The 12,833-nt window shown below is 31.8% G+C and overlaps 1 protein-coding gene across 1 annotated transcript; it reads left to right on the forward strand.

Moving 5' to 3' along the window:
* Positions 1-11,111: 11,111 nt before the first annotated feature.
* On the forward strand, positions 11,112-12,132 carry LOC119612871. The gene is made up of 2 exons (XM_037968755.1): positions 11,112-11,827; positions 11,884-12,132. The coding sequence occupies exons 1-2, from the start codon at positions 11,171-11,173 to the stop codon at positions 12,091-12,093; spliced, it is 867 nt and encodes a 288-aa protein (XP_037824683.1). The 5' UTR covers positions 11,112-11,170; the 3' UTR covers positions 12,094-12,132.
* The last annotated feature ends 701 nt before the right edge of the window (positions 12,133-12,833 follow it).

Raw genomic sequence — 12,833 nt, forward strand, 5'->3', positions numbered from 1 at the left:
CAATAGTCTAGTCTATAGTCTAGACTAGACTAGACTGAAGTATAGTCTGGACTATAGACTAGACTATAGACTAGACTATAGACTAGACTATAGACTAGACTATAGACTAGACTATAGACTAGACTATAGACTAGACTATAGACTAGACTAGACTATAGACTAGACTATAGACTAGACTATAGACTAGACTATAGACTAGACTATTGACTAGATTATAGACTAGACTATAGACTATACTATAGACTAGACTATAGGCTAGACTATAGACTATACTATAGACTAGACTATAGACTAGACTATAGACTATACTATAGACTAGACTATAGACTAGACTATAGACTAGACTATAGACTATACTATAGACTAGACTATAGACTAGACTATAGACTAGACTATAGACTAGACTATAGACTAGACTATAGACTAGACTATAGACTAGACTATAGACTAGACTATAGACTAGACTATAGACTAGACTATAGACTAGACTATAGACTAGACTATAGACTAGACTATAGACTAGACTATAGACTAGACTATAGACTAGACTATAGACTAGACTATAGACTAGACTATAGACTAGACTATAGACTAGACTATAGACTAGACTATAGACTAGACTATAGACTAGACTATAGACTAGACTATAGACTAGACTATAGACTAGACTATAGACTAGACTATAGACTAGACTATAGACTAGACTATAGACTAGACTATAGACTAGACTATAGACTAGACTATAGACTAGACTATAGACTAGACTAAAGACTAGACTATAGACTAGACTATAGACTAGACTATAGACTAGACTATAGACTAGACTATAGACTACACTACAGACTAGACAATAGACTAGACAATAGACTAGACTATAGACTAGACTATACACTACTAAAGTCTGAACTATACGCTAGACTATAGTCTGAACTATAGGCTAGACTGTAGTCTGGACTACAGACTAGACTATATCCTGGACTATAGACTAGACTATAGACTAGACTATAGACTAAAATTTAATCTGGGGTATAGACTAGACTATAGCCTAGACTATAGACTAAAATATAATCTGGGGTATAGACTAGACTAGAGCATTGTGTGACTGATCTAAGTCTAGAATAAAGTATATTCTGGACTAAAGACTATACATACTAGCTTATAATCTGGACTGTAGACTAGATTATAGAATGTACTATTGTGGTTACTTTAGTATGGACCATAATCTGGACTATAGAACAGACTATAATCAGGACTATAAACTCGTCTTTCGAATTTATAGATTTTAATAAAATAATCGTGTAAAATAGTATTTACGACGCCCCTTATATTAAAATTCTTGTATATTAATTTGTTGACAAAGTAAATTCCAATAAAATACACCCCTAAAATCACTAAAAATAAATACAGCAACAGTTGTCAACATGTTTATGACAAGATACTCGAGAGATTTAATAAAATTACAAAAGGGAAAAATAAACAAAATAATAATTAAAGTAAGTAGGAGTATTTATCTACAAGTAATTAAAAACACAAACAACTAAAATAAAAATAATTAAGTTGTATGAAGACAAATAAGGGATTTGTGAAAAAGGAAAACAGATTTAAACAAACTAAATTGAGGCCCTTTAGGGAACTTAAACTGATATTTAGCTAAAAGAGAAGTTTTAATTAGAAATTAAAAGAAAAAGTGTTAAAAGATGGTAGGTAATTTAAAATAATAAAACAAGGTTATTTTGTTTTTAATTTCCACAAAAATATCTTATTACCGGCAAACTTATGTTTCTTTTCAAAATTAAAATAATCTTTATGTTTTCAAAAAAATCTCTCAAGTTTTTTTTTTTTAAATTTGAAACTACTTGTAAACTAAATTATGCAATTACTTAAGTGTTACTAGAGTTTGCCATGCCAGCCAGCTGCATTAAAGCATCAAATTACATTTCATTCATAAATTGTGCATTTAGGCAGAATTTTTGCGGAAGATAGTAAGAACTAAAGAATACCGCTTGTAAGCAGAACATTATTTTAAAAGAAAGAGTGTGTAAACATGCTTTACATCTTATGGAAACACTTGAGTTGGAAACTCTCAAGTGTTTTTTAGTTTAAGTGGAAGTACACAAAATTTGAGAGTTGCTGGCTGGTCTTAGTTTAGCAATATGGAAGTACTTGAGCTAGAAATAATAATAATCAGTCAGGTAGTTGCAAAATATCTAAAAAAGAAGGGATTGTTTGCTGTCTTTTAAAGCATAAAATAATAATCAATATCCGGTTTAGGACACTTAGAACTTAGTTCGAGAAAAAAAAAATAATCAAAAGACAAATGTCTGCAAACCTTTATATAGCCATCACTAAGGAAAAAACAAAGCATATTGCAAAGATTTGTTGATGATAGCAGATAGAGATAGAAGCTCTTTACAAAAAAGCTTTGAAGAAAAACAAGAAGCTACTAAACTATAGTCGAATCTAAAGTCTAGTTTATAGTCTAGTCTATAGTGTAGCATATAGTGTAGTCTATAGTGTAGTCTATAGTGTAGCCTATAGTGTAATCTATAGTGTAGTCTATAGTGTAGCCTATAGTGTAGTCTATAGTCTAGTCTACAGTCTAATCTATGTTTTAGTCTATAGTCTAGTCTATAGTATAGTCTATAGTCTAGTCTAGTCTAGTCTATAGTCTAGTCTAGTCTAGTCTATAGTCTAGTCTATAGTCTAGTCTATAGTCTAGTCTATAGTCTAGTCTATAGTCTAGTCTATAGTCTAGTCTATAGTCTAGTCTATAGTCTAGTCTATAGTCTAGTCTATAGTCTAGTCTAGTCTATAGTCTAGTCTATAGTCTAGTCTATAGTCTAGTCTATAGTCTAGTCTATAGTCTAGTCTGTAGTCTAGTCTATAGTCTAGTCTATAGTCTAGTCTATAGTCTAGTCTATAGTCTAGTCTATAGTCTAGTCTATAGTCTAGTCTATAGTCTAGTCTATAGTCTAGTCTATAGTCTAGTCTATAGTCTAGTCTATAGTCTAGTCTATAGTCTAGTCTATAGTCTAGTCTATAGTCTAGTCTATAGTCTAGTCTATAGTCTAGTCTATAGTCTAGTCTATAGTCTAGTCTGTAGTCTAGTCTATAGTCTAGTCTATAGTCTAGTCTGTAGTCTAGTCTATAGTCTAGTCTATAGTCTAGTCTATAGTCTAGTCTATAGTCTAGTCTATAGTCTAGTCTATAGTCTAGTCTATAGTCTAGTCTATAGTCTAGTCTATAGTCTAATCTATAGTCTAGTCTAGTGTCTAGTCTATAGTCTAGTCTATAGTCTAGTCTATAGTCTAGTCTATGGTCTCTATAGTCTAGTCTATAGTCTAGTATATAGTCTAGTCTATAGTCTAGTCTATAGTCAAGTCTATAGTCTAGTCTATAGTCTAGTCTATAGTCTAGTCTATAGTCAAGTCTATAGTCTAGTCTATGGTCTCTATAGTCTAGTCTATAGTCCAGTCTATAGTCCAGTCTATAGTCTAGTCTATAGCTTAGTCTATAGTCTAGTGTATAGTCTAGTCTATAGTCTAGTCTATAGTCTAGTCTATAGTCTAGTCTTTTTTTTTTTTTTTTGTTTCCATATCTTTTTCTCTTAAAAATAAACATAAATTTAACTAAGTAGGCATGGTTTTCCAACGTTTTTAGGCGGGCGGTAAAAATTGTAACGCCGTAGAAGTAAGTGGAAGTAAGTTTAACATTTAAATTTGTTCTTTGTGTTTTGTTAAAGGAAATTCCTTATTTTTCGGATTTAAAAGTAAAAAAACTCATAAATTACTTTCGGTTAAAATGTTTCCTCACACAAATTAGCCTTTAAGTTTTTTGTAGTTGTTCTCCATGTCCATAAATTATATTGTCTTTTTTTAACACACTCTTACAAATTTGTAAAGACTCATTATTTGGCAGTAAAAAAAAACATTTTCAATATTTTTTTTTGTTTATTTTCCATATAAAAGTCACGAAAAAAAGAAAAACTGTCACAATACAAACTTGTAAATTGCTTTAAAGAAATTATCACAGTAATTTTCGTTTCTTTGGCTTTTTGTTTTTTTGCTTTTCCAATAAATTTTATATTTTTAAAAAGAAATAGTTTTAGCGCAAAAAAACGAAACCCCTTATGATGATGTGTGGCTGGCTATGGCACACTAAATTTTATTTTTAGCTTACATTTCATTACAGAGTTGTTTGGAGAGTATGGAGGAATCACATCAGTTTCTGGTTGATTTTGTGTGGGGAGAGATCTACATATTTTTTTTTTTTAGTAAGAATGATGAAGTCTTATGTCTTTAAATTATAGCAATTTATGTGTAAGGAGGAGTAGAAAAAGTGTTCCTAGGAATTTAAAAAAATAAGAAAATCTTCAACGTTTTACTGTTAACAATTTTTTGAGTGTATCGTTTGAGAAATGTTGCAAGTCTAGTTTTTTTTTATTGATTTTGATTGACTTGTAATGGTTTTTCAAAGATAACTGGATTTTTTTAGTTTAAAATAAAAAAAAATAAAGGTGTGTTTGTACGTGAGTTATGTGCAGAGGGGGTGTGGAAACCTGTATGTTCAAGAATAAATAGGTCAAATGTCAATTAATGGTATAAAAAGGAAACAAATCATTAGATTTTCAGTTCAAAATTGCAAAGAAATTTTTAAAAGTTTAAAGAGGGTGACAAATACATAAACTTACATTCATTTGAAGGCAAGAATGTATATAAGAGAGCTTTTTGCTCATCACTGATTTAATGCTTAAAATGAGTTCAAGCTGTAGGCAAAGAGCATAGAGAGCTCTTTGTTCATCACTATTTTAGAGTTATAAATGAGAACACGCTCATTGTTTCTCTTTGTAATGAGCAATTATGAGAGCTCTTTTCATATCACTGGTTTAAAGCTAAAAATGAGTTCAAGTTCATTGCCTATCCCAGCTTTAGAATGATTTTCTCACTCTCTCTATATATATTAAAGTGTTGTAAACTACTAAGTGATAAAAATAGACAGGGAAAGAAAAAGGACAGCCTTAAATTTTCAAACATTTCAGTGACCAGATGTTTATTCTTCACCAATATTTCTCACACACTCCCACTTATTCACTTTATTTATCACTAAATGTTTCTTATATTTACACAATATATATTTTCCCCTCAAAAAAACACACACATTTTAGTTTGCAGTCAAAAAGTATAAAATATGCAACATTTTAGAAAATTTCCTGTCTTTTTTAATTTTTAGTTGGCTATAAATAACCATTTAAAAAGAGATTTTTTTATTCTAACCCATAAAAAGTTTTGACACAAATCTTTTTTGTCTACTTTTTACTTTTAGTACAAAATCTTTTTTGGTTGGAAAGGAAAATTTTATGATTTTTTCTCTAATAGTTTTCGATTGCATCATATGTAGTCTGGGCAGCATATAGTAAGATTAAATGCAATTAAATTAAAACATATTGATCGATCACTAAATGGTTGCTTTATATACAAATAAAAATATTTTACTGGTGACTTTGAACTTTAGAGAATAATAAAAACAAAGAATAAACAAATAAAAATAAATTATAAATAATTTAAATAATAAAAAAACAGCTGTTTTAAATTAAAAAGAAAATTAATCGAATCGTGAACAAAGACTAAAGCCTAAAAGTTCAACAACTTTAGAGACAGTAGTCTCCAGTACAAAGACTACATACTAGTATCTAGTATAGAGACTACGCACTAATAGCTTGTGCAGAGAATACACACTAATCTCTATTATAGAAACTTTTGTTTAGACTCCATGCTGGAGACTCGTGTAGTCTAGTAAACAGACTAGACGCTAGTCTCTAATATAGAGACTACCACCACTAGTACAGAGACTACACATTTGTCTCCAGTATAGAGACTCTAGTCTCTAGTATAGAGACTACTCTAGTCTCTAGTATAGATACTACTCTAGTCTCTAGTATAGAGACTACTCTAGTCTCAGGTATAGAGATTACTCTAGTCTCTAGTATGGAGACTACTCTAGTCTCTAGTATAGAGACTACTCTAGTCTCTAGTATAGAGACTACTCTAGTCTCTAGTATAGAGACTACTCTAGTCTTTAGTATAGAGATTACTCTAGTCTGTAGCAGAGAGACCACTCTAGCCTCTAGTATAGAGACCACTCTAGTCTCTAGTATAGAGACTACTCTAGTCTCTAGTATAGAGTCCACTCTAGTCTCTAGTATAAAGACTACTCTAGTCTCTAGTATATAGACTACTCTAGTCTCTAGTATATAGACTACTCTAGTCTCTAGTATAGAGACTATTCTAGTCTCTATTATAGAGACTACTCTAGTCTCTAGTATAGAGACTACTCTAGTCTCTAGTATAGAGACTACTCTAGTCTGTAGTATAGAGACTACTCTAGTCTCTAGTATAGAGACTACTCTAGTCTCTAGTATAGAGACCACTCTAGTCTCTAGTATAGAGACTACTCTAGTCTCTAGTATAGAGACTACTCTAGTCTCTAGTATATGGACTACTCTAGTCTGTAGTATAGACACTACACTAGTCTCTAGTATAGAGACTACTATAGTCTCTAGTATAGAGACTACTCTAGTCTCTAGTATAGAGACTACTATAGTCTCTAGTATAGAGATTACTCTAGTCTCTAGTATAGAGACTTCTTTAGTCTCTAGTATATAGACTACTCTAGTCGCTAGTATAGAGACTATTCTAGTCTCTAGTATAGAGACTTCTCTAGTCTCTAGTATATAGACTACTCTAGTCTCTAGTAAAGAGACTACTCTAGTATAGAGACTACTCTAGTCTCTAGTATAGAGACTACTCTAATATCTAGTATAGAGACTACTCTAGTTTCTAGTATAGAGACTACTATAGTCTCTTGTATAGAGACTACTCTAGTCTCTAGCATAGAGACTACTATAGTCTCTTGTATAGACTACTCTAGTCTCCAGTATGGAGACTACTCTAGTCTCTAGTATAGAGACTACTCTAGTCTCTAGTATAGAGACTACTCTAGTCTCTAATATAGAGACTACTCTAGTCTCTAGTACAGACACTACTCTAATCTCTAGTATAGGTACTACTCTAATCTCTAGTATCTGGTATAGAAAAAAAAAACACTAAGCTCTAGTATATACTACTCTAACTCTAGTATAAAGGGAACACAGTAGTCTCTAGAATAGAGTGTACTCTTGTCTGTAGTGCAGAGACTAATGTAGCCTCCAGTATTGAGACTAATTTAGACTCTAACATAGAGACTACTATGGTCTAGTCTTTTTCTAGTATAGAGACTATAGATCAATCAATATTAAGTAGATAAAATAGAGACTAGATCAGTCTCTAGTATAAAGACTCGGTCCGTCTTAAGTATATGATTAGCCTGTAGTATAGAGACTCGATCAGTCTGTAGAATAAAGACTCGATCAATTTTTGTGGAAACACTCGAGTTGTCACTATAGTTGAGACTAGAGTAGATTCTCTTCACCAGAGAATAGACTAGGTTCTATACTAGAGAATAAAGAATATTCTTTAGTCTAGGCTTTATCCTAAACACCAGATCTTATACTAGAATAGTATCTATACTTGAGACTATACCATATGCTACGGTCTAGACTAGACTGTTTACTACCATATATATTGCTTATTGGAATTAAGAAGAATTATGAAAGGCCCTTAAATTTAGACTGAAAATACTCCAATTTAGTTTCCAATTAATTACTTTTGGGCTAAAATGTTATTGACATTACTTTTCAATGCTTCATTAAAATATCTACCCTAATGATCTTAAATTAAAGTCATAAAAGTAAGAAAAACTAACAAAAAATACTTTAGATTAGTTTTGCAAAACTAAATGGTTGGCAATAACAATATAATTTTATTTGTTATACGCCAGCACTATGACTGACTGGCTGACTTACAGTACCACTTGGAGATATCGTCAACCATGCCATTTGAAAACCACCACAGTCTTAACGAAAAAAGCACAAATTGCAAAAAAAGTAGAAAAAATAGCAAACACTAAAAGTTGGTAATACACAGCAGACATTAAAATATCTTTTGTGGCTTGGTGGGTTTTATTGAAAATAATGTTGGTTGGTCTAAGGCAGAGGAACTGCAACCAAAGATGTTAACCAAAAAAAAAAAAAACTAACTTTCATTAAAAACAAACTTCTGTTATAAAAATAAAGGAAGTCAATTTTAAAGAAGGTCAATAAAATCAAATTGTTTAAAATTATAAGTAAAAAAAAATAAAAATATTTAAACAATTATGTTGAAAGTCATGACAATTGTCTTGAGATTAAATTAAATGCTGGAGATTTATTAATGACACTTAATGAATAGTGAAAACAATTAATCATTTCAATGAAACATCAGCTGTTAATAGAAATATGTGTGTAATTTTAACAATAGTTTATAATACCGTATTTAAATTAAATACAACATGTGACCACAATTGTTTATTTCTATAAAAAAAAAACACGTAGATAATGGTAAAAGAAAAATTTTATAAAAAAAACGTGTGTTTATTAGATTTGTATTAATAAAACCCTTATAGGCATTAAGAAATTCGATCTCTGGTATAGGAAATGTATAAAAACATTTCCTGATTTATAAAAAATTATCAGAAATATTTTAAAATAGATTTTATGAAATTCCCTTTTTAGTATGCATCTTAGCCACACTAAAGATCTTATTACAAATTCCCTTTAAAGAGAGAAAAATTACCACAAACATTTGATAAATGTCAAACGTGCTTAATCTTTTTCAAACATAATTTTCCCCCTTGTGTTTGCTGGCTTGTCTTACATGTGGTGTGTTCATTTCGCACTAGTTTTTATGTTGGCCATTTGTCATGTTCTGTGACAATTATTTGGTTTGTCTTTGGTACCTAAAACTTTTGTGCAAATGTGTGCAAAAAGACAATCTTTTTCAATAATAATTGTATGTGTGTGTGTTGTAATAATTAACTGAAAATTTAAGTCAAGGTAAATTGTAACATTAATATTTATTTGGTGATTTAAAAGTGAAGAAAAGGTCAGAGTTGTAATAGAGTTTACTAGACTTTAGAGTAATCTACACACACAAGATTAGAGTAGTCTCTATATTCGAAAGAGGGAGAGGTCTATACACTAGAGAGGTCTCCATACTAGAGACTAGAGAAGTCTACATACTAGAGACTAGAGAATTCTCCATACTAGAGACTAGAGAATTTTCCATACTAAAAACTATTGAATAGACTAGAGTAAATAATCGGTATACAAGAGGCTAAAGATATCACTATACTATAAACTAGAGAATTTTCTCTAGTCTCTAGAGTAATCGCTATGCTAAAGTCTAGAGAAATCTCTATACTAAAGAAGTTTCCATACTAAAGACTAGATAATTCTCCATAATAAAGACAGTGACGACTCTATACTAGAGAAATATTCTAGACTAGAGAAGTCTCTATAAAAGAAGCCAGAAAAGTCTTAGTAGTAGACTTTAGTCTCTACTAGAGACTAGTGAAGTCTCTCTATTTTTTGCGGCCTCTATACTGGAGACAGAAATAGTTTTGATACTAGAGTTTAAAGTAATCTATAGTATCTATACTGACCTAAAGACTAAAGACTGATTAGGGTCTAATCTATATACTAGATATTCTGTCCTAGAGACTAACATAGTCTCTCTCTTAGAGACTAATCTAGTCTCTGTCATAGAATCTAATCTAGTCTCTAAAGTAGAGCCTCTATAGTAGATACTGATCTAGTCTCTATAGTAGAGACTGATCTAGTCTCTATAGTAGAGACTGATCTAGTCTCTATAGTAGAGACTGATCTAGTCTCTATAGTAGAGATTGATCTAGTCTCTATAGTAGAGATTGATCTAGTCTCTATAGTAGAGATTGATATAGTCTCTATAGTAGAGACTGATCTGGTCTCTATACTAGAGACTAGTCTAGTCTCTGTCCTAGAGACTAATATAGTATCTTTCTTAGAGACTGATCTAGTCCCTATAGTAGAGACTGATCTAGTCTATATAGTAGAGACTGAACTAGTCTCTATAGTAGAGACTGATCTGGTCTCTATAGTAGAGACTGATCTGGACTCTATAGTAGAGACTGATCTGGTCTTTATAGTAGAGACTGATCTGGTCTCTATAGTAGAGACTGATCTAGTCTCTATATGTAGTAGAGACTGATCTGGTCTCTATAGTAGAGGCTGATCTGGTCTCTATAGTGTAGACTGATATAGTCTCTATAGTAGAAACTGATCTAGTCTCTAAAGTAGAGACTGATCTAGTCTCTAAAGTAGAGACTGATCTAGTCTCTATAGTGGAGACTGATCTAGTCTCTATAGTGGAGACTGATCTAGTCTCTATAGTAGAGACTGATCTAGTCTCTATAGTAGAGACTGATCAAGTCTCTATATTAGAGACTGATCTAGTCTCTATAGTAAAGGCTGAGATCAGTTTCAGTACTAGACACTGATCTAGTTTATATTCTAGAGTCTGATCTAGTCTTTTCTATAGATCTAGACTCTAAAGTAGAGACTGACCTAGTCTCTATAGTGGAGACTGATCAAGTCTCTATAGTGGAGACTGATCTAGTCTCTATAGTAGAGACTGATCTAGTCTCTATAGTAGAGACTGATCTAGTCTCTATAGTAGAGGCTGAGATCAATCTCAGTAGTAGAGACTGATCTAGTTTATATTCTAGAGTCTGATCTAGTCTTTTATATAGAGGTGTGTAGTGTCAAATCTAGTCGATCATTCGGCAATAACAAACTTTTACTATAACACACCTCTATTTCCTGCATGAAATGCATATAAATTTTGAATTTCAGGGTCAAATTATGATTCATTTGTTTAAGGTTCTTGATATGATGATCCCATTGACTGAAATATCGATAATTAACAATCGAAAAAAAAGAAAAATATTGTACCAATAAAATTTAACTTTTGTATGAAACACCCAGAAAAAAAAGAAGATAACAAGTCAAATAGGTAAATTACCCTAAAAGAAGAACTACACCATAGATCTTGTATGAATAAATTAATATTTCCTTTCTGATAAGAATAAATAAGAAAAAAGAAGAAGCAGAAGAACAAAGAAACATATAAGGTATTTAATAAGATTCTGTTGACGTCTTTCAAATTTTCAGTTAGTTAGGAACTTTTAACAATTGCAGAACTTCTTTTTAGCTTTCAGAATGTCACACAAATATTACGGTTTAATATTACTTATAGTTGGTTTATGGACTACAGTTAATGGTGATTATTTTGAGGAATGCGATGGAGAAGAACAATCTTATATAGCTGTACAAGAGGATTGTTCGTATTATATGTTTTGTCATGGAGAAGATTCTTTTCGAGATTCATGTCCCGAAGACAGTCCTTACTTTTCGATTGAGGAACAAACATGTGATACGGATAGAAATGTTTGTGGCGATAGACCATTTCCTAATGGGGAATTCGAGTCGGGAGAAGGTGGTGAGTTAACAGAGGATACCACAGATGCTCCAACGCAACCAACCTCAAGTGTTTCAGTTGAAGCTTCAACAACTACTGCTAGTTCAACTACTACTACTACATCATCAACCTCAGTTATTGTTCCAACCTCTACTACATCCTTAGCTTCTACAGCAGCTCAAATCATTACCACTCCCACCTTTATAACTCCTATATTGCCTTCCTCCTGCCCAGCTGTTGACAATCCCAATAAAGCCATATTTCTACCACATCCCAAATCCTGCACAGAATACTTTTTATGCTATCATGGTGAACGTTTGCCCATGCATTGTTCCAATATGTTGCATTTCGATGCCCGCCAACAGAAATGTGATTATCCGGAAAAGGTTAAATGTCAAGTAAGTTGCAACCTTGAATTTTTTAAAAGTTTTTTTAATAATCATCTTTAATTTAGATGATGGATGTTGTATCCCCTAGAGAACAGTGTTTATCACATACCATCGATTATTATCCTCATCCGATCAACTGTAATTATTATTACCAATGTTTATTGGGTTATCTGAAAGTAATGCAATGTCCTCTGAATATGGGTTGGCATTATGAGAAGAGAACTTGTGTCCTTAGATCTCAGGCTAAATGTTATAGATCTTCTAATAGATTTTAGATAAAATAAAGTATATTTTATATAATTTGTCAAACAAAACAAGAGTGATTTTATTTTAGAATGAATCTTAATGTGAGGAAGTTCGTATTGGAAATTAGACTAGTCTATATTGCATAGAATGGACTATACTCTGTACTAGAGATTGTACTCTTAACTAGTTATTAGTTCAGATTATGTTCTACACACTAAATAAACTCCAAACTAGAGACTTAACCAGCCTCTGTACTAGAGGCTAGACCAGACTCCGAACCAGAAATTAGACTGATCTAGTATCTATTGTAGAGACTATAGTAGAGAAAATTATGTAGTTTATCTACTACTAGATCTAGTCTCTATACCAGAGATCTGGTATCTATACTAGATACTGGTCTAGCCTCCTTACTAGAGACTGATGTAGTCTCTATACTACAGACTGATCCCTTCTCTATACTATGGATTGATTTAATCTCTATACTATAGAATGATCTAGTCTCTGTACTAGAGAGAAATCCAGTCTCTATTATACTCTGATCAAGTCTCTATATTAGAGAGCGATCTTGTCTCAACACCAGAACTCATCTAGTCGCTCTACTAATGACTGATCAGTCGGTAGAGACTACATCAGACTATACTAGAGTCTTAGGTTCATTAATTCCCGCTATTTCCCATTCAAATTATCAAAATGAGGTCATGGTTATAGAAATTCCTAGCAGAATCTTATAAACAATAATTTGCAAAACAAAAAGTAATTAAGATATTTT

The sequence above is a fragment of the Lucilia sericata genome, unplaced genomic scaffold (genome assembly GCF_015586225.1).
Source record: "Lucilia sericata isolate MDLA Ls3-8-SP2 unplaced genomic scaffold, ASM1558622v1 Contig001851F_arrow, whole genome shotgun sequence".
NCBI lineage: Eukaryota > Metazoa > Arthropoda > Insecta > Diptera > Calliphoridae > Lucilia > Lucilia sericata.